The sequence below is a fragment of the Meriones unguiculatus genome, chromosome 9 (assembly GCF_030254825.1).
Source record: "Meriones unguiculatus strain TT.TT164.6M chromosome 9, Bangor_MerUng_6.1, whole genome shotgun sequence".
Classification (NCBI taxonomy): Eukaryota; Metazoa; Chordata; class Mammalia; order Rodentia; family Muridae; genus Meriones; species Meriones unguiculatus.
In genome coordinates, this window is record NC_083357.1 from 115,586,483 (window position 1) to 115,609,343 (window position 22,861).

At 42.2% G+C, this 22,861-nt stretch overlaps 2 protein-coding genes across 2 annotated transcripts in view; one reads left to right on the forward strand and one right to left on the reverse strand.

The window, feature by feature from the left end:
* Dnajc3 (DnaJ heat shock protein family (Hsp40) member C3) overlaps positions 1-15,937 on the forward strand; it is a 36,181-nt gene extending 20,244 nt beyond the window's left edge. The window contains exons 5-12 of the mRNA XM_021637087.2: positions 831-983; positions 3,022-3,203; positions 3,576-3,695; positions 5,006-5,111; positions 5,319-5,439; positions 8,963-9,095; positions 10,891-11,039; positions 12,230-15,937. Coding sequence (XP_021492762.1) covers positions 831-983; positions 3,022-3,203; positions 3,576-3,695; positions 5,006-5,111; positions 5,319-5,439; positions 8,963-9,095; positions 10,891-11,039; positions 12,230-12,387 — 1,122 coding nt within the window. The 3' untranslated portion in view covers positions 12,388-15,937. The remainder of the gene's footprint in view (positions 1-830; positions 984-3,021; positions 3,204-3,575; positions 3,696-5,005; positions 5,112-5,318; positions 5,440-8,962; positions 9,096-10,890; positions 11,040-12,229) is intronic.
* Positions 15,034-22,861, reverse strand: part of Uggt2 (UDP-glucose glycoprotein glucosyltransferase 2) — a 98,360-nt gene continuing 90,532 nt past the window's right edge. Inside the window, exon 39 of the mRNA XM_021637093.2 lies at positions 15,034-22,133. Within this exon, the coding sequence (XP_021492768.1) occupies positions 22,111-22,133 (23 nt within the window). The 3' untranslated portion in view covers positions 15,034-22,110. The remainder of the gene's footprint in view (positions 22,134-22,861) is intronic.

The window sequence follows — 22,861 nt, forward strand, 5'->3', positions numbered from 1 at the left end:
AACTTTAGAAGAAAATGTCCACATTTTAAAGCTGGCTGATGTGTAATTCTAGGGGAGATGAATTTTCACCTCATTGTGGATTTAGTTGTTTCCAGTGCTGGGGATTGAACATAGGGTCACACATTTGGAGGCAAAAATTGTATCATGACTGCTCCTCTCATTCTGACTGTATATCACAGAACAGTCACAAAAGTGTTAGGGTGTGAGTCAGTGGCAGAGGAAGTGCTTAGCCTGCACGAGGCCCTGGGTTCAGTCCCAGCACAGAAGGGAACTTGCACTTACTGGACATATCCAGGTGCATGCTGCTGCTTCTCCTTGGGGAGGAAATACACACAGCATGTAGAAGAGCGATTAAGTCAGGGCTTCGGTATGTAACCCTGGGTTTAGACTTTATTGGGAAGTAACCATGATGGCCCACTGGGTAACGCCACATGTGTCAAGCCCAGTTAAGTTCAATCCCTGGAGCCCACATGCAGGAAGGCAGGCACAGACTGCTGTGGTTTGCACTTGTACTGTGACACGCAGACCGTGCTACACAGCATACATACATAAATAACCTTACAGGCCAACTAGTCATAAAACACGTATGGAGATATTCATAACTCTGTCACTGAGAAATGGCAAAACTTCCATCCATGCTATCCTGCTTGTTAGCTGCTGCTGTATAATAACTGAAAGTTAGCAACTGTGCTATCTCTGGTTAAAGGTAGAGGTCTGCGCACGGTGTCATGCGCAGGGTCTGTGCCATGGTGTTGGGAAGAGCAGATCTTTGAGTATGTTACAGGTACTGGATTTAAGAGACTAAACTTTATTTTGTTGTTTCGCTGTAGCTCAAATCTAATCCAAGTGAACATGAAGAGAAGGAGGCCCAGTCTCAGCTTGTGAAATCTGATGAGATGCAGCGATTACGCTCTCAAGCACTCGATGCTTTTGAAAGTGCCGATTACCCTGCTGCTATAACCTTCCTTGATAAGATTTTAGAGGTGAGTGCAGCTGACAGGTCTGGAGCTGCCTTTCAGAGCAAGGCATGTGTGAGACACTTGGACAGGTTCATGTCCTACCAAAGCCAAGACAGGACACAGACTGACCCTTGGGCTTTTAAAGATTGGTCACGGGAATTTAGTAAACGTTTAGTAAATGTTGGTATGCTGTAAAGTGTGAATTACATTTCATTGTTTTTTGAGACATGATCTCTCTCAGGATAGCTCTGGCTGACCCAAAACACTATGTAGACCAGGCTGGCCTCGAACTCACACAGCTCTGCCTGCCAATGTCTCCCAGGTGCTGGGATTAAAGTGGTGCACCACCCTGCCTGGCCAAGAATTACATATTTTTACTCACTGCTTGTTACACTTTTTTTTCTTTGAGAATACTATGCTACATAATGGTGAAAGACAAGTTACTTAGAAAGAAAAGAAAGATGGTGTTTGGAAACAAAAAGAAATGCTTCCAGTGAGAGCCTTCTAGAGAGAAGGCAGAGAGTGCTATAACAGGGAGGACGGTTCTGACAGGAAGCACTGAGTTTAGCACTGCCTTCCTCAGAAGGATTTAATGGAGGATGAGTTCAGAAAAGCCTGAATGGGAATGATGAATACAGTTACCATTTCCACTCAGTATTGGCAATAAACATGCGATATGTGGAAAATAGGCATTCATTTGAGAATTAAGAAATTACTCGTGTGTGTGTGTGTGTGTGTGTGTGTGTGTGTGTGTGTGTGTGTATGTGAATGTGTGATGGAGATCATGGCATGTGCTTGTGTGTACTGTGCTGCTCTCGTGGAGGCCAGAGATTAGTCTTGTGAGTCACTTCTCCTCTGTGTGGGTTCTGTGGGTCACACTCGAGTCACCAGTCTTGTATGCCAGTGTCTGCACATCCTAAAACATCTTGCCAGCCTTATTTGATTATTTTATGGAGGAGAAGTGATAGTGCATAGAGGAGTTCTTGGCTGTACTAAACCATTTTATTGATAGAAATATAAAACTATAATTTTCACTTTTTCACTGGAAGGCTGTCCATTTGGGCCTATCCCATTGTCAGAATATTTACTACTGGTTTTTAGTTTTCATATATATATATATATATATATATATATGTATGTATATAAGCTGACATGTTTGAAGCTCTGAGGAAAACAACGTACAGGCCCTGTGTATGGTGAGCTTGGGGTATCTGGAAGAATCTACTGTGTTTAGTGAGTATAATGGACGTTTCATAAAACAGGAATGGTGAAGTCTTAACTTCCATGTTATTTTCCCTTTTTAAAAATGAGGATTTAACAAGGAAGCAAGGATGTAACAGTTTACAAAAGTAATTTGGTAATCAATGCAGTTTAAGTAGTTTGCTAATTGAGAACATAGGTTTTGTGCTGGGGGTGTAGCTCAAGTTGGTAGAGCTTTTGATCAGTACTCACACAGCCCCGAGCTGGACGCCTGGATTAACTGAGCATGAGGGGCATAGGGTGTTGGAGACACGTATGCACGATATCCTGTCTCAAAACACAAGACAAAGCAAGAATTACAAAAACAGCAGATTTTCTTAATTATATAAATTATAATTTTTGAGCATTGCATAATATCTTCAGATATCTGAATGGGAATAACCATGGGGCTTTTTTCTTTCCGTCTCTCTCTTTTCTTCTCTCTCTCTCTCTCTCTCTCTCACTCTCTCTCTCCTTTTGAGAAAGGGTTTCATTGTGCATCAAGCTTGCCTGAACCCAATGTGCAAATGCTATGCTTATATTTAGGGTTTTAAAATTCTGTAATCTGGGAATGAAAGAAATAAAAAAGCCCTATTGCTGCAATATATCTCCTCTCTCAGAATTTCAGACACACTGAAGAAATTATCTCATTCTATTTGTCACACTTAAGTGTGTCCAGATTTTAAACGCCATTTATAAGACAATGGCTTTAGTCGCACTGATGGAGGCTTTTATGTCTGAGAATATGCGGGTTAAAGTGTGGGTGCAGGAGTCAATGTGCATACCTTATGTGTCTTAAAGTCTAGTTCTTTTGTTTCTCAAGGTTTGTGTTTGGGATGCAGAACTGCGTGAACTGCGAGCTGAGTGCTTCATAAAGGAAGGGGAACCTAGGAAGGCGATCAGTGACTTAAAGGCTGCTTCAAAGCTGAAGAGTGACAACACAGAGGCGTTCTTCAAAATCAGCACACTCTACTACCAACTTGGAGACCATGAGCTGTCTCTCAGGTCAGTCCCTGTGACATCCACATTTGTCTTTTTTTTTTTTTTTTAAAGATTTAGTTATTATTTATACAATATTCTGCCTGCATACCAGAAGAGAACAGCAGATCTCTTAGGTTATCACTAGATAACTTAGGTTATCCCTAAGGTGTTAGATAAATTCTACAGCTTCTTTTCATGAAATAGTATTAACCTAAATGTTTAATGTATAACTCTAGGCCATTTGAATTACCATGTCTGAGACAATGTGCATAGTAAATTATGAACTTCTCATTGTTCCAAACATAAATACTTTAATGAATTTCTCTACTTAATACAGAGAAGTATTCAGTGACGATTTTGACTTGGAATATTTCTTTTTTTTAATTACACGAGCAGTGAAGTCCGTGAATGTCTGAAACTTGACCAGGATCACAAAAGGTGTTTTGCACACTATAAGCAAGTAAAGAAACTCAATAAGCTGATTGAGTCAGCTGAGGAGCTGATCAGAGATGGCAGGTAAGAGCCTTTCCTCATCTGCCTGGTTAGGATCTGGATGGCACTGAGCTCAGCAACACCATGAGGACTATGCACGCAGTCATTGTTGACACAGACAGAAGTAATAGTAACTGGACAGTATCCACTTAACTACAGCAGCTGTGTGCTGTCTCGGACTCTTGTTTTGTGTGTCAGGTACTGAACTATATACTGAGTGCAGAAATATGACTACAGTTTTTAGGTTTATGTGGGAGGCTAATATGAAGTGCTTGAGTGGATCTTAATGGGACAAGCAAAGCAGAACCCTCAATCCAGTCTGTAGTAGTGAAGACCAGGATTAAAAGAAAAACTCTTGGAGAGCTGAGAGATAAGTTCTCATCTTAAAATAGGAGCTGCTTGAAGCAGTGGGTTGTGTCTGTGAATATGGCAGTGTGGGGGTTGGTAGCTGGGGCAGGGGAATTCCACACAGTATTGCCTACAAGGTAGACTCTGCCCTCCCCACTGGTAAGGCCTTTGTAGCTGTCACGAGACTGCTTCACCTAATTACTTCAGTGTCTTACAAACTGTACTGTCTTGGAATACTGTAATGCATAATCAAGATGTTGATTAATTCTGTCACCATGTGAGTACCTCTTAGGTGTACTGCTTCTTTTACAGCCAAATTACTTCCCTGTCCTAGCCTTCCTTAGATCTGAGCAACTATAATATATCCTTTGTTTTTGTGGTTTTGGCTTTTCAAGAGTATTAAAGAAATGGGGAGAGGGAAAAAGGGATGGGGGGGAGAGGGAGAGAACACTCAAGTTAGTTTGTTGATAGTAAGTTTATTGGGCTTACAGGGACATGGATACCCTAAAGCAGCTCTCACCTCGGCATGGATGATGAAGTCCTAGGAGCTAGAGTCCTTTCATTTAACTTTCAACCCATTATACTCCCTAGCCACATGCTATGCATTGTTTTATTGTATTTTTGTGTGCATGTCCTGGAGAGGACACATGGGCTTTCTCCACCGACTGAGTCTTAGGGCTTAATCTCAGGTTATCAGTCTTGTTGACAAGGGTCTTAGCTGCTCAGTCATCTCGTCATTCATTCCTCCAACCGCATGCTTTAAATTGATACAAGAAGCTGGCCATCTACCCCTAACCACATGCTTTAAAGACGCCTGCCTCTGGATTGAGCACTTACTCTGCATTAAGATTAGATGAATTCTCTTTGAAGGCAGGTGTTGTGCTTGCTCCATTGTAGTAATTAAGCAATACATAGCGAAAGGAGAGGGTGCTGTGTACAGCTTTGCAAATAGTTTCATTGTTAATGCCTGGTTGCTTATTTCATAGATACACAGATGCAACCAGCAAATACGAGTCTGTCATGAAAACAGAGCCCAGTGTTGCTGAGTATACAGTCCGCTCAAAAGAAAGGATCTGTCACTGCTTCTCTAAGGTAACACTTTCTTGTGAACACTTAACATGGACTACCTCATCATTGTAAGTGCACACCCTCCCTGAGCGTGCTCTCTGGTCCATGGTGCTTGTTTTTATTCATTCTTTTGGTACTCAGGATTTAACTTGGGAATTTGTGCATGATAGGTAAGCCCTTTCCACTGAGGTGCACCTCCAGCCATATTTTCTTTTCTCACATTACTCTTAGGATGAGAAGCCTGTGGAAGCCATTAGAATATGCTCTGAGGTTTTACAGCTGGAACCTGACAATGTGAATGCCCTGAAAGACCGAGCAGAGGCTTATTTAATAGAGGAAATGTACGATGAAGGTAAATTTTAAAGGAATTTGATGTGCAGTATCTAAAGGTTACAGTGTATGAAACCAACACCTATTCAGTTGCATTTTATGTTGAACAGATTCATCTGCAAATGGCTAAGAATTTGGAAAGTTAGTAGTCACTTTTTCCTTAGTGGTCACAACAGGTGTAGCACTGAGTAGAGAGCTCTGTCGAAACCGGTTCAGTGGAGCATGAAAGTAAAAAGTCGAGTTTTCTTGAAGTCAGTTCAATTCGGAGAGATGAACTCAGAATAGAAAATTTGTTAGAGATTTTCTGTCATCCAGAGGTAATCGTTGTTCATGTGTTTTCCAGACGTGTCCACGTGCCTATGACTACTTTAAGCATATAAATGCACAGTATGTATAATACATGTATACATAACCCGTGCATAGACATTGTCTAACAGAACAATCCTGTGACCTCCTGACTTTAGCAGTGTTAGGGTAGGTGCTGACTGGACTTGAAACTGAGCTAGGAGAACTTCCTTGTAGAAGTTGTGAGGATCTTGAACAGGCGGCGCGAGAGCATGCACAGTACTGTGTTCGCTGAAAGGTGGAGCTCATTCCATGTGATGTCCTTGTCACACTTTTATAGTACTCTTTGAACATTTAAATAGCGATGTTTGCAAATTCTTAAATTTATTTGGCAATTTCACAGGGCTTTTAATCAGAATTATCCCCCATTCTCTCCCACTCTGTCTAGAACTCTTCCCAGCATAACGCCCTCCTTCTGTCATTTTAATTTTAATTTTGTAATAGCACACTGACTTTAAGGTTGTTTGTCTGAGCATGTTTATGGGTGTGTGGCTACAGACCTGAAAAAAGAATGACTCCCTCTCTTCCAGAAGCCATTAACTGTGTATAGCGCCTCAGCTAGGGGGAGAGGAGGGCCTTGGGAGCCTTTCCCTCATCCATGCTGGAATGCTGGCTGGCTTGATTCTGTGTAGGTTACCAGGCTGCTGTTGAGTTGGCGAGTCTATGTTACTTTCAGGAGATAGATTCTATAGTATTCCTCTCAGCCTCTGGCTCCTACATTCTCTCCTCTGTCCCTTACGTGTAGTGTTTCTCAGGCCTTGGAGGTGGTGATAATAGATACCAGTTTTAAGGCTGAGTGCTTAACAGTCACTTACTTTCATTTTCAGTTAATTATGAATCTGCATCAACTGATGAGCACTATAAAAAGCATCTCTGGCCAAGGATAAAAATATCATTAATCTATGGGCATAAAGTTTAGAAGGCAGTTCAGTAACATGTTCATTTTACAAAACAATCCTTTGTGTGCTATCTAGGAAGAGAGCATTTGCTTGCTTACGGGTCCACCTTGGGCTTCTTTGCTAGAGCCTCCAGCTTCCCTAGTTCCAGGCTTTTCACGACTGATGCTGCTCGGCATGAGTTCTCTCCTGTGAAGCAGAGCAGTTGTTTACCCATCACATCATACCACTGTTGTACCAGTGAGCACATCTTGCCTCTCGATGAGTACTGTAACATGCAGAGTCCAGTGCTGGGGTCTGAGGGCTACTGTAGGAATCATTTTAGGTTCTTACTAGTTCCTGCTTGTAGTGCTGTGAATGTAGGAAACAACCAATAATTCTGCCCTTTGTATAAGGAGAATAATATGCATACTGTAACTTAATAAATGGTATGATTAAAAAGACCTGGCAGTTGGGGAGGGCGAGATGCTCAGGAGGTAGAGGGGCCTGCCGCCAAGCCTGACGATTTGAGTTCAGTTTGGGACTCAGTGTGGTGCATGTGGAGAACCTTCCCTGTGCTGCACCGTGGCCTCCCCAGGTCTCGGTTTAAATGTAATAAAAATTTTAAATTTTTATTTAAAATGAAATAGATGAATGAAATTTTAGAATGAAAATGTGACTCGGGGAGGCAGAGGCAGGCGGATCTCTGAGTTCGAGGCCATCCTGGTCTACAAAGAGTGTCCAGGACAACTAAGGATACACAAAAACCCTGTCTCGAAAAACAAACAACAACAAAAACAGAAAGAAAAGAAAATGTGAGTTGGGCAGTGGTGTTGTACGCTTTTAATCCCAGCATACTTACACTTGGGAAGCAGAGGCAGGAGGATCTTTCTGAGTTCAAGACCAGCCTTGTCTACAGAGTGAGTTCCAGCACAGCCAGGGCTACACAGAAACCCTGTCTTGAAAAGTCAAAAACAAAACCAGAATGTAAATGTGTTTTAAATTAAGGGTTTATATGAATAACAAATTTGTGTATCTTGAAACATTTTCTCTCATATTCTTCAGAGTGTGTTTCCTTCCAAGGCTGGGGCAGTAAGTGCTCTAAATCTTAGTTGTAAATTTGAGCCTCATTGCTATTTGTGATAGTTTTATGCACTAAGTTGGAAAAAATCCCCTGTAGGATGAATCACAATAATAGTCTAACCACCATAAGGGTATGGACGAGCCTGCTAGGTTAGTTGCTCACATTGAACTTGTCTGTTGATGGTATTGGCTCATTTTCAAAGTAGAACAGATAATTAAACTTTGTTGTGCTTGTCATTTTATCCTTTGCTCAAGGTTAAGATTAAGAAATGTCAACCAAAGACATTTTCTTTTCTACAGTATTTTTTTCATAAACAATAGAATTTGGTCTCAACAAATTGTCTTTTTAGGCAATGTGTGTCAAGCCTTCCTGACTAACCCCAAACTTGGTAGGACATGTTGGACTTAGCTTGTAGTTGCACTTAGGGTCTAAGATGTACTCCACTGAGGGAGAAAAGTGCCAAGGACCAACTTGGTTCTGGAGGAAATAAGACTCTGAATATTGTTTTTCTATAATTGACACAAGTCAAGTTTAGTTCTACAACTGGGCCTCATCAGAGACCCAGCACCCAGGGCTGTCATTGAATGCTACTTTCTAGTCACTGTTCACTCATAGCTAGATTTGAGACTCCCAGACCACACAAGCCTGTATTGGAATGTTTCTGAAATCCAACATCCCAAACTTAGTCATGAATAATCTCATCAGCCAGACAGTCAAAGGATGACTCTCAGGCCTGGTACATTGATTCTTTTGGCTTATTAGATACCCAGATACTCTCAAATGAAACATGTATTGTAGATTTCTTCCAGACCTTTAATACTAGGTCTTTCTGGATTTTGATTTTGGTTGACACTGCTACCGTGTTGCAGTACCGAGCTCCCTTTGCACCTTTTACTTTTTCCAGACTATCAACCATATATATTAATGCTGATTTTCTTTTCCAGTGTTTTGCCTTGTTTGTTCTGCACTCATTTAGGTCCTAGCGGTGGTAGGATTGCTCTGTGTGATATTAAAATACTTTGAAGGAGGTCTGGGGAAATAACGTGGTAGTGTAGACAAATAAACCAAACACAGTGGGAATTAGTGTGAACAAAATTATGAAAATGATACCATGTAGGCTCTTAGGAACGACAGTGAGTTCAAGGGCTGGCAATGAGGACTTAGTACCAAGTTGGTAAAATATATAAAGGCACTGAACCCTAATTCTCCCTAATAGCATTTTCCTAAACATATTTTGACAGCCATTCAGGATTATGAAGCTGCTCAGGAACACAACGAAAATGATCAGCAGATTCGGGAAGGTTTAGAGAAAGCCCAGCGGTTACTGAAACAGTCACAGAAACGAGATTATTATAAAATCTTGGGAGTGAAAAGGTGAATTATTGACGTTTGCATGCTCTATTTAATCAACTGCTTTAAAGCTAATATAGCTCATTTTGTCTTAACCTGGTTCGCTTCACGTATTATTTCTGACATATAATACTCTAATAACCTTTAACATTATAAACTGTATCAGTATGTTATAGGCACATTTCTTTTATAAAAACCAGCAGTGCACTAATAAAGAGGAGTTGGTGGTGAAGTTTGTGGCATAAATAGGTCCTAGTCCTAGACTTTTTGGAAAAGCTTAAGAAGTAGAGGAGAAAATAAGTAACAGGACAGGAGCCTACCACAGAGGGCCTCTGAAAGACTCTACCCAGAGGTGTATCAAAGCAGATGCTGAGACTCATAACCAAACCTTCGGCAGAGTGCAGGGAATCATAAGAAAGAAGGGGGAGTTAATATGACCTGGAGAGGACAGGAACTCCACAAGGACCAAATATAACTGGGCACAGGGGTCTTTTATGAGACTGTTTCTCCAACCAAGGACCATGTATGGGTATAACCTAGAACCTCTGCTTGGATGTAGCTCATGGTAGCTTAGTATCCAAGTGGGTACCCTAGTAAGGGGAACAGGAACTATTTCTGAGATGAACTCAATGGCGGGCTCTTTGATACCCCCCCCCCCGGAGGGAGGAAAAGTCCTGCTAGGCCACAGAGGAGGACTTTGCAGCCAGTCCTGAAGATACCTCATAAGCTAGGGTCAGATGAAAGGGGAGGAGGTCCACTCCTATCAGTGGACTTGGAAAGGGGCAGGGAGGAGATGAGGGAGGGAGGGAGGGTGGGATTGGGAGGGAATGAGGAAGCAGGATACAGCTGGGATACAAAGTTAATAAACTGTAACTAATATTAAAAAAAATTTAAAGAAGTAGAGCTGAACTTCATTTTAGTTGGAGTGGAGGGAAAAAGAGAGCCCCCCCCCCCCCGACCTGAAGTAAGTTGTAATGTTATAAAGACCCATTTTTCCAGGCTGGAGAGGCTCAGAGGTTAATAGCACTTGCTCTTGCAGACGACCCAGCTTCAGCTGTCGGCACACACTTGAAGGCTCACAGCTATTTCCAACTCCAGTTCTGACCTTGTGTTCTGGCTTTCTGTTGCACACACGGTAATCACTCCTGCAGGCACACACCCATGCAGACGGCCAGCCTTTGTTCCAGAGTTTAAAGCTTTGTTCTTACTAGTATTAAGTAAGCTTAGCCGAAAGTAAGGGGTTCAAAGGAGATTCTGTGACTGTGTGTGTGCTTTATTTTGATTGACTGTTTGACAAGAGTCTCCATGTATAGCCGTGGCTGGCCTGAAATCACTGTGTAGCCCTAGCTGGTCTTAAACTCACAGAGATTCACCTGCCTCTCCTCTAGAGTGCTGCTGGGATTAAAGGTTTACACCACCAAGCCTGAACGCCCAGAAAAAACTAAGTCATGATAGTGTGGAAATTCAGAAAGGGACAGCTGTGAAGACTGTACTGTATCCTGAGATGCTGAGTGAGGAAGCCTGGGGTGTTGGTGGGCTTGCCATGTGTGCACCAGTCCCTAGGTCAGCCCTCAGGACTTGCCCCCACCACCTCTGTGGCCCAAAAGGAAGGAACAACAAGGCTGCCTGTCCAGTACAGTAAAGTCTTGGGCTTACAGCACTTGTTTGCAGGGTTGTGATCAAACCTCAGGCCTTATGCATGTGAGGCAAGCCCTCTACCACTGAGTTCTCACAGAGGACTACCAATACAGTGCTTCTAAGTTTTTATGAAAGTTGGTTGGAACCTTTCTGAGCTTGCTAATAATTTCCCGTTCTTCAGAAATGCCAAAAAACAAGAAATCATTAAAGCATACCGAAAATTAGCACTTCAGTGGCATCCAGATAATTTCCAGAATGAAGAAGAAAAGAAAAAAGCGGAGAAAAAGTTCATTGACATAGCAGCTGCTAAAGAAGTCCTCTCGGACCCAGGTACCTTCTGCTCTTGTGATGGTGCAGTGAGTGACTAGTCAGGGCTTTATGCCTTTTCCCATCTCAAGCAGGGCATGGGGGGAAATGTGGGTTTGCTGGAGGGCTGTGGGTGGCTGGCAGTGCTGTGGTGTCACCAGTCTCTTCCCACCTGAGTTTGGGACCCTCAGGTAAGTGGTGGAATGCAAAGACTATTGAATGTGAAATACTTCCCACTGGGACAACTTCCTGGCATCTTTCTGTCTCGTTTCATATGGTCAGCAATCACATGAAAGAACAATACCAGGCATGACACAGAGAGCTCCTGGACCCCTGCCTGCTTCCTAGCTCAGTGATGGGTGACTCCTTGTACCAAATTCCCTGATGTCTCAGGAGCCTGGTGAGGAAACCAGTGTGTCAAGCCAGTTTACAAAGAAATGAGAGGGGGGCAGGTCAGCAGCTAGGCCTGGCGCCCTGTGGAGGTCGGCAGCGAGCTTGCTCCAGGTCACGTGAGCAGGTTACTGGTTGATTCACATGTAAATCTTGGCAGGAGAGAGAGCAGACAGGCCAAGAATTCATGCAGGCTGCTTTTCTGTGGCTTCCCCGATATGTGGGGATACACATTCTAATCCGAGCTAGAAAGGCTCAACAGGAGGAAAGCAAATCTTGCCCCTAGTGCAGATCTCTTTTGGCATCCATTTATAGCACAGAATTGAAACAGTCCTTTGTCCCAAGTAATTTGTACTCTAGTAAGGGACGCAGGTGCACTTCATTAATGCATACAATAGGCACAGTTTACCCTTACTGAATGCAGAGTGCTTACACTATCCCTCAAATGTGATATCATGTTTGGGCTAGAGTCAAGGGACTTGAGGGTGTTAAGAAAGTCCTGTCCCTTACCCTTGAGAATTCCTCATTTTATCCTTCATGTTGTCTACATTACATTTGGGAGGAAAGTGAGCCTTATGAGTGGTGTTTCACTTGTTGGGCCAATCAGCTCCACAGAGCTCCTTTGGTACTTGGTGGAGGAGGACTCATGAGATTCTCACTTAATTTGGGGGTGGGGGTGGTGAGAGTAACAACAAGTAAAGAGCATGACTTCGGGGGTTCTCTTTGCAATTGTCTTCTTCAGGATGGGAATGGGAAAGTATGGATTTGAGTATCAAAGCCTGTAGGTTAATATGTGTGTCTTTATTTGCTGGTTTCTTTTCTAGAAATGAGAAAGAAGTTTGATGATGGGGAAGATCCTCTTGATGCAGAGAGTCAACAAGGAGGTGGTGGAAACCCCTTCCATAGAAGTTGGAACTCATGGCAAGGGTTCAATCCCTTCAGCTCAGGCGGACCGTTTAGATTTAAATTCCACTTCAATTAAACCAGCTATTTTACTGCTCCTCTTCTTTATTATTATTACTTTTAACATTAAAAACAAACTTTGTTTGGGATTCTAATGGAAACAAAACAGAACAAATCTTTTAGTTTGTCCATGACCAAAGAGTTATTTTAAGAAAAAAAGCTGTTTTCATTGTAGACTTAAGGTTGATGGGCTTTCCAGGGCAGGAAGCAAGGAATTCTATTTCTGACGAAGCAGCCTACACTCACCTTGTGACTTCTGGGAGAAGTGGTCTGAGGTGTTTACCCCATGGAGGTGTTCAAATAGCATGACACGTCTGTGTAACTGCAGAGCAGATGGCCCAGCTGTGCAGTAACCACCAGGTGCTGTGCTCTTCAGATGTTTGTGTCCACTCTTCTGAAGGGAAGACAACAATCGAGCTTTATTTTCTGGGGGAATTATGTTGAGATTTTGGTCATTCCAGTCACTTGCAAGTGTTTATTTGTATACCAGTGCCATCGCGGCTATCACTGCAGGAGGGGTAGAGACCAACTTTTAGGAACCTTACCATCAGGTGTTATGTCCAGGTGTAGACTACCAGCTGAAGGATTTTTGTTCTGTGTCTCCAGGACCATACCAACTTCACTTGAAAATAATTGTAAAAACTTAAGGACCCTCCTTTAAATGCTAAACTAAGCAGAATAAGTTAAAATATATGAAAGAGGCTTAGTGCTATTTTAGATAATACTGTTGAAGGTTAGTTTGAAATACTTTTTTAACAAGGAAAGTTCCAAGTTGTTTGGTAGAAATTTCCTGTCGTAAAATTGGCTTAGAAATGAGTTGCTCTGTCAACAGGCAATCACAGAATATTGTGATTCCTACTTGCAAGCAGTGCAGTGAGACTGTCTCTTTCTCTTAACGTTTAGTCCAGCTGTCTGGTTCTATTGTTGGCTGTTTTTTGGACTAGATGTTCCAGGTTTATTTCTGCTTAGAAGAAAGTATAGGCTTGCAAATCTGTTCAACTCTGGCTGTGTCCATGGTAGCATTTCACTCAATAAGATGGAACTTTCTCCTCAGAGAGCCCTTCCCTCTCCTGTTTAAGCAGGTATTTCTTTAAGAAATGTACTGTTCAGTATTTTGTATACTGAATCTTTTTTTGCCCATTAAAATCAAGAACATTATTTATGGAACTACTGATGCTGCGTTGAAAACCTAAAAGAATTACTTTGGTAAGAATTATTACTTCTATTCTACAAATATTTTTTTAAACATTGTGAGATATTTTAGGCATAAAGATCTAATATATTGTTTTTGTGAAATTAAACATTTTAGTTAATTGGGGAGTCATGACTATAGCAGCCAAGCACAAATCGTTTTCTTAACCTATGGTCATATCCTTGAACATATACAGAAAAAGATTTTTTTAAATGGAAGAACATAAATCACATAGTTTAGTTGGGCAAAACATTTAAGTGCTATTTGCCTCTACTTAGGAACCTATTTTCTTACCAATAAACTTAACAATGCATTTCAAAATAGCTTTCAGCTTTTATTTTGCTTCAGTGTCTCAAAATTCACGTCAGGCAAGACAAACATATCCTAGCACTAGAGAAGCAGGTGGCTCCCTATGAGTTTGAGGCCAGCCTGGTTTCCATAGTGAGTTCCAGGCCAGGCCCCTACCACAATATTAAAGAAACATAAGCCAGTATGAAACATTGGATGGAAAATGATTTAGTCATCTTATGTTAACTACTTACAATTGTTTTTCAGTCTGACTCCTTTTGTGGATGATGTTACTGACAGTTGTGAACTAGAGTGATGGCACTTGTGTGCTTTCCAAAGTGCATTTTTCACCAGCAGAACAAAGGAAGCATCCAGTTGCTTTTCTTCTCATTTACAGTGGATCGACCATTGCCAGGAGCGTGGAGCCAGAGGAATTTTGACTTGGTTGAAGGTTGGGCTGCACGGACAAGTGCCTCCTAATTTCTCAGAGAATTTCTCCCCTTCCTACTTTTAACAACCCAGAGTAACTGAGGATTAGACTTCCTCATTGCAAACTTTGGTGCCAAAGGCAGATGTCGGGGAAGGAGAAGGTAGCTGTCCTGTGCTGATTAGTGACCCAAGGTGACCTCTAAGTTTCAGCCTAGATGCTGTCAGCAGTCTTCTATCCCAGAGGAGTAAAACGTCAGCAGAGTGTCCCCTCGACCTGCCTCGTGGTGTGTCAGTGTGGAAGCACATTCCTGAAAAAGCCTTCTCCCCTTTTCTTTCTGTTTGTTTGTTCATTTTTGCAGGGCTACTTCCACATTTCAGTTTGTTTTTAGGAACTGCAGGTGACCTTTTTTGTAGTTGTGGGGAAATGGGATTGAAGCCCTCCTTGGCGCTCTGTTCTGTTCTAGCCTTTCCTTCCTTTGTGGTGAGCTTCCTAGTAGAGTGCTATTGGGCTGTCAGTGTTCATCACTCGGAAGGAAGGAAACGCAACTGCTTCCGGGGGTCACTTCTTTTACTTCTCAGTTCTGCAAGTTTACTCTCTTACTATGAATAGAAGACGACTTGAAAAAACATCTCAGTAGTTTATTAATGTGAATTGGATATCACATCTTAACTTAAAAATAGCCTTAGTCAGTGTTAAAAGTCTGTTTTTAAATAGCAGACTAGTCATTGGAGTTCTGGTAATGAGTGGAATTTAAATTTTTTTTTTTTTTTTTTTTTTTTTTTTTTTTAATGTAAGCAGCACGGTGGCTCATGTCTGTAATCCCAGAATGTGGGGCTGCATAGGAGGTCACTGTGAGACTTTGAGGCTCCACTTCAAAAGTACCTAAGTCACACACCCCCAAAACAAAGTAAGTGTGAGAGAGAATTATTGATAACTAAGTGGAAAAAGTCAGTAGTCACCATTATTTATTCCTGGAAGACGATGACAAATCCACACATAAACCCTTTAAAATGGTCAGGAACTAGCATTTACCATGAAGGCAGAAGGTAAGGTGTACTAGTTAGAAATCACTCACAGGCCTTTGTGGGTGCTGACAGATACAGGGCACTGGGGACGTTTCAGTAAGTATTGGTAAAGATGGTTTTCTTGAATGTACTTGACTTTTCCTGTAGTGATACAGGAAGGTGAAGGCAAATAATAAATTGTTAATAGCTAATCTTTTTCCAGATCATAGCATTCCTTTTCTGTTGGTGGCAGAATTTATTCTGTAATGATTTCACACGATGTTAAGAGGGGGAGAATTTTTTTAAACAGATGATCTCATTTGCTGAATGATTTAAGAGTAAAATTAGCCACTGCGTGGCTCTGTGTAGTGACGACAGGTCTTAGTGCCCTCGTCTGTGGATGAAATACTCACCTGTGCAAAGGAATGCGGGGCATGGGGAGATAAAAGTAGAGATGTTGATAAGTGATTACTCTTACGTTTACATTTGTTGTAAATGGGACAAGCCTAACTCAGTCTATCTCAATTTAGTGTTTTAATAAAAAAGGAACTAAAATTATTTCAACTGGGGCTCACACATGTCTATGAATATGGGCAACATTTTTATGCCCGTGTATTTTCACATTTAATAAAAATATTTATGGTCATATCCACTACTTTTCTTGCTTCTGATTCATGTTTAACCTTTGAGATAAAAGTCTTAAGTCCATCGTAGAAGTTTGTTTCCAACTTTATTTTACACAATCAGTGACTGACTGAGCTGACAAAGGTTTCCCTTTCTGTGAGCTCACAGGGGAGGGCAGGGCACAACACGTAGGTGTGTTTAAAATCTCAGACCACCAAGTCCGAGGAAAACGGGACTGAAGAGAGTGGGTTACTCCTCCACTTTAACGCTGAAGTCTAACAAGTGGCCTTGTCTGAACTCTGCTCATTTCTCTGTGTTACCCCTAGCACACTCAGTTAAATTTCCAGCAACAACAAAGGCAGGCAGCTTTCTATTTCAGTTATATATTTTGTATCGAAGGAAAATAAAATACTTAGGTTTATACATTACTTTTACAGAAAGATTAGACACTTTCCAAGTCCTTAGTGGTAATCTTGATACCATGACAACAGAAAGGCCTGTCTCCTCCTGAAGATGTCAGCAGGCAGAAGGATCCCAGTGCTGCCTGAGAGTGGGACGCAAGGACACCCTCGTTCTTTCTCAGAGCCTCTGGCTTGCCCTTAGCAGGCACAGCTCCTGTTACTAATCACCTCAGTTACTAATCACCTCAGCCTTTAAAAATGTATAGTCAGTCATCTTAAGGCCAGCAGCTTATACCCCAGGAACTCTATGGACCCCGGACCTTTACCTTCCCCCTTTTGAGCAAATCCTCCCTTGGTGCATGACACACAGTCAGTCATAACATACACCCTTAATACTTTTGTCCAGTTTCTGCCATGGCCTTGAAAAAAATGAAAACCAAAGGAGTTTGGAAATCCCTCTTCCTATTGGAAAATTTCCGTTTTCCCACTTTTCTTCAGTTTCTCATGTTTTGTATTCATTCTCCTAAAGGCCTGGTCTGCTCCCTTAGAGTGGATTACAGTCTCGAGCCTTTTCCCAGGCTGGTCTCTGATGGCTGAGTATCTGGCACCTTTAGTTACCTTTTAAGTTATGAAAGGTCTGCTTTCAAAGTCTCCATTGCCTCATTTCCTTTGAGCCTCACTTTCCCAGCTGCTTAAAATTTCAACCAACTGGCTCTTGGGCAGTCATTTAAATCCATTAAAGTAGTAGTGGTCAAGACAACAGCTAGGGCACCACCAGAAAGGTTTCCATTGTAAGCACTGGCTCATCAGTACCTTTGAGTCCATTTTTGTGATGTGTCAGAGGTTTTTGTTTGTTTTGCATTTGTTTGGTTTTTTTTTAATTTTTTTTTTACACTTTATTCACTTTGTATCCCCCCATAAGCTCCTCCCTCCTCCCCTCCCGATCCCACCCTCCCTCCCCCTTCACGTATGCCCCTCCCCAAGTCCACTGATAGGGGAGGTCCTCCTCTCCTTCCTCCTGATCTTAGTCTATCATATCTCATCAGGAGTGGCTGCATTGTCGTCTTCTGTGGCCTGGTAAGGCTGCTCTCCCCTCAGGGGGAGGTGATCAAAGAGCAGGCCAATCAGATTGTGTCGGAGGCAGTCCCTCTTCCCATTACTATGTAACCCACTTAGACACTAAACTGCCATGGATTACATCCGCGCAGGGGTTCTAGGTTATCGCCATGCCTGGTACTTGGTTGGAGTATGGGTCTCTGGGAAGACCCCTGTGTTCAAATTTTTGTTTGGATTTTTTGAGACAATTTCTGTATATCAGCATGGCCTATTCTGGAACTCACTCTGTAGTCCAGGCTGGCCTGGAACTCAGAAATCTGCTTGCCTCTGCCTCCCAAGTGTTAGGATTAAGGCATATGCCACCACCTGCCAGGCCTGAGGAATTAGTATTTTAATTATTAGCCTAGGTAAATGTATCACTTTTTTTTTTAAGAGGGGAGAAAGTGAAAACTCAGTTACAAAACTGAGTAAGGTTTTTTTATTTGTTTGTTTTGTTTTCCCCTGAGATGAAACATAATGATTAAGCAAGTTGGGGAGGAAAGGGTTTATTTGGCTTATACTTCTACTGAGGGACGCCAGGGCAGGAACTTGGAGGCAGGAGCTGATGCAGAGGCCATGGAGGAGTGCTGCTCACTGGCTTGTTCCTCATGACTTGCACAGCCTGCTTTCTTATAGAACCCAGGACCACCAGCCCAGGGATGGCTCCACCCACTGTGGGTTGGACCATTCCCCATCAGTCATTAATTGAGAAAATGCTTTACAGGCTTGCCTACAGCCAATCTTAATGGAAGCATTTTCTTAACTGAGGCTAACTTTAGTGTTGAGATAAAACTAGCCAGTGCTATTGGCTGCTTGTCCATCTGACACACATATTGCCCTAAAGCCACAGCCTTTCCTTCCTTATTCACCCCCAAGGTCACACATTAATATAAACATCACAACATAAAACACTTAAAAAGTGTTTTTACAGACTTAAAAAGTCCCACAATCTTACATATTGAAACACTTTAAAAATTCAGTCTCTTCTTTTAAGAAAATCCAGTCTTAAAAACCATAAGCTTTTCAACTGTACTGTAGGCTTCTATACAGATTTTACACATACCACACACACACTTTATTTCAAGAGGGGAGAACCAGGGCACAGTCACTCAGACCAAAGTAAACCCACACTTCAACTGTATAAATAACTCAATGCCTAATTTCTGGGGCTCACTCACAAGCTTCTGGGCTCCGGGGTCGCTTCCCTGGCTTTGCTCTCTGCAGCACACACAGCTTGTCTTCTAGGCCCAGGCTGACTCCACGGCACAGCTGCTGCTGTTGGTGTTTGTCCCATAGTTCTGGTGTCTCCAAAATGCTGGGGCCTTCTGCAACAGCCTCTCCTGGGCCCTCTTCATGGTGCCAAGCCTTAACTTTTCTGCATGACCCCTTCAATCCTGAGACCTCAGCTGCTACCAAGCCTATCCTTTCACCAGTGGCCTATCCTGGCCTCTCACGGTGCCAAGCCTTGGCTGCCCTTACCACCACTTGATATTTTCAAAACAGCAACACCTGGGAGACTTACACATTACCAAGTTTGCCTGCTAACACACTGTACAACCTATAGAATACCGTGTGTGTGCTGATACTGGAAATACTTCCTGGATGATCACCTCAGTGATGCTAGTCTCTTCTTAAGTACAGCTGATTCTTTGGCCCCAGCAGACCAGCATTTATTGTCTGAGGAAAGCAAAGATTTTACTTTAGGGGTTCTGGTCTCTTGCTAACCTCAGCCAATTCTTTAGCTCCAGCTGCTGGGAACCACAGACTTTTTCACACAGATGGCCTGGTTATCTTTGCTTTCCTCCAAACTTCACAAGCCAGGCTCCACCATTTGCACTGACTGCAATGTTCTTATCCTCCAAGCTCCTACAGAGCAGCCCACTGATCTCTCAGCACTCAATGGCTTTTCGAGCCCAGAGTTCCAAAGGACTTCCACAATCTTCACGAAGACAATATGGTCAAGTCTGTCACAGCATTAACCCACTCCTAGTGCCAATTTCTGTTCTAGTGAGGGTTGTTATCCTTGCTGTGAGGAAACACAAACCAAAGCAAGTTGTGGAAGAAAGTGTTCATTTGACCTACACTTTCACATCACTGTTCATTGAAGGAAGTCAGGACAGGAACTCAGACAGGGCTGGAACCTGAAGGCAGGAGCTGATGCAGAGGCCATGGAGGAGGCTGCTGTCTTGTTCCTCATGGCTTTTTCAGTCAGCTTTCTTAACAGAAGCCGGGATGACCAGCCCAGGGATGGTGATACCATGCACAATTGGCCAGTCCCACCACCTATCAATGACTAAGAAAATTATCTGTCGGCTTGCCTGCAGCCTCATGGCAGCATTTTCTCAGTTGAGGCTCCCTCCTCTCAGAAGACTCAAGATTTTGTCAAGTTGACATAGACCTATACAGTACAGGCCTTGCAAAGAAATTCATAATTAAAAAAAATCTAGATTTTCCAGTATTTACTCTTCTAGGAATGAGACATGCATGTTTAGTCTTTCAAGTCACAAGATGCTAGCAGGGAGCTATCAAATCTCATTTTGTTTTCAAGACAGTGTTTCTCTGTGTAGACCCACCTCTCTGACTCCCGAGTGCTGGCGTTAGAGATGTGCACCACCACCAGGCTTCACATCTGACATTTTAAGGCAGAAATTAATTACAATATAGCTTGAATGTCTTTAGTAATAAAAATAGTGAGCCAAGAGGGAAAGGAAGGTATTCTCTTGACTGGAATGAGTAGAGGAGAACTTCTAGAAGAAGGATATTGTTCAGGTGTGGATCTAAGGGTCCACATTCTGAAAGCAGCTTTTTTTGGTGCTACTGTGAAGTAATGGTTGGAACCTTGGAAGAGATCAAACCCAGTTAAAAAAAATGTTAAGTTCTTGGTGGTAGGCCCTGTTAGGCGTGGAGAGCCTAGCCCTATTCTCTCCACCTCTGGCTCCCCGCAGCCAGGAGCTGAACGCGCCTTCTCCCCAGGGTGCTCCCTTCATGACCTGTGCTCTCAAGAGCCCAAAGCAGCACGGGAAAGTGACCATGCACTGAAACCCTGAGGGAAAATAAGGCTTTCTTCCATAAGGTTGTATCTTGGATATTTCGTCTCGGCAACAGAAAGCTGAGGAACGTGGGTATTTTTCAGATTCTCCACAGTCTATGCTATCAGAGCAGGATTATAATCCAATTATGAAGATTTAAAAGGCATCAAGGCACAGGTAGCTATGTCTCGGTACGGAACTTGTAGGCAAACCTGTCCCAAGATGAGCCAGCCGTCTCTCGACGGAGAGGGTTCCACATTCCCTGGAGGTTTCCAAGATAACTCATCTGCCAGAATGTGGAAGGGGTGACTGGGTCACTAATCAGACACTGAGCTCAAGCAAATGCTTTTCAAGAGGAATCTGGAGAGCGTTTTAAACAGGAATTCCAGCGGTTACATCAGACCTCTCAGAGGTGACCAGCCTTCTCCTCTTGGCCACAGTGCTGCAGCTACATATGTGCATGGCCTCATTCGTAACCATCCTGGGATGTACTCAGCCCATGGCACACATGCAGCCAAGGGGCCAAGGTTGTACATCAGATCACATGTGGGTGAGGTTATGTTCTAGTCCCAAGACGCTATAAATACAGAGTATCTGAATAGTTTAAAAATAGTTACTGCTTTTGGGATACCTTACTCAGGATGATCATTTCTAGGTCACACCATTTGCCTGCAAATTTCATGATTTCCTTGTTTTTAATTGCTGAGTAGTATTCCATTGTGTAAAAGTACCACAATTTCTGCAAGTGGGTACCCTAATAAGGGGAACAGGGACTGTTTCTGACATGAACTCGATGGCGGGCTCTTTGACATTCCTCCCCTCCCCCCCCAGGGAGGAGCAGCCTTGCTAGGCCACAGAGGAGGACTTTGCAGCCAGTCCTGAAGACACCTGATAAACCAGTATCAGATGTAAGGGGAGGAGGACCTCCCCTATCAGTTGGAAAGGGGCAGGAGGAGATGAGGGTGGGAGGGTGGGATTGGGAGGGAAAGAGGGAGTGGGATACAGCAGGGATACAAAGTTAACAAAATGTAATATTAAAAAAATAAAAATAAATTACTATTCTTATTTGTGTACTGAATGAAACACAGCAGGGAAAAATCTTTTACTCAGCTTTTACAGAGGTATACAGTTTCTATCCTTTACTGTGTTTTTTTAAGAGTATTCAGTCTTTTTAAAAACACATGTATGGCTAATGCATATCAAACATTTAGAACATTGTAAATACAGCACAAAAATAAAACCTATTATTTGAGATTAATGACTCCAGTGCAATATGACTTCCATTTAAAAGTGATAGTTAAAGAATAAAATGAGCTTGTTTTTAATAATTCAGAGAAAGCCATGAGTCCTTCTTCTTGAAAAGCACAAATTTCTGAAAATTTAAATGCATTTTTTGAGTAAGGAAATATGGGTGTACTTAAAGCTGGAATACTAAAACGAGGACATCTAACAACATCGAACTACCTGGCAACAACAACAATAACATCTTAATCAACCAGAAATAATATATCTATCATAGAAATTAACTTTATTTTCAAACTTCACATGTATTTTAAATAAAGTTCATAAGAAGTTAACCTTACGTCAGTAATTTGAATGAAATGGCCTCCTAGTCTTAGCAGTTCCACAAATGCCCAGCAGGTGGCAGGTTTTCATATTTTACCTTCTGGCAACCAGTGCTAGAGTTCATCATGAACTGAAGCTGCAGGGAAAGGAAAGATAATTTAGAAATCTCAAAATGCGAAATTAGCCTAAAATATCACCAACGAATGAGATATATAAAAAGCTCAAGTTTGGACAGAGAATCTTGCTTATTAATTTACTCTCTATATGTTGTCATTCAGGGTAGATAGCTCTTTGTACTATCATAAATATGTCTTTTAAACCACCTATAAAATGTGAATGTGCATAAGTCTATGAGGATAAACGTGTTTATATAGGCAATTAGCATTCTGTGAAATAAACATTAAACTACCATAAACAAATACAGGCTAAAGCCCCATGTGACTGAAGAGAAATGACACAGACAGAGGTCTTGAAGAATGCAGATTGGTTATGCAACAGACACAATGTGTCTGCCAATCCCATGATGGAAGAACGAGGGAGGAGGATCTATGCGGTCCTCTAATAACACGGGAGGACAGACCTTTGAGACTCACACTAAGTCCCATAGAAATGTGAGCTCAAGTCCAGCAGAGACTACAGACAAAGTGGTTTCTTAGCGTCCATATTACTAAGCTGCAACACACTCTAGCTGGCTTAAGAGAACTCAGAATGCAAAGTGATATTTTATAGGCAGAAGGTAAAATATGAATGAAACATAGTCTGTACTTCAGTTTGAGATGCCATATTATCATTAAATTCCATTTCCAAGATGATAAATACCAGAGAATAGTAATGGGATGAGGAAAATAGGCACAAGATCCTATT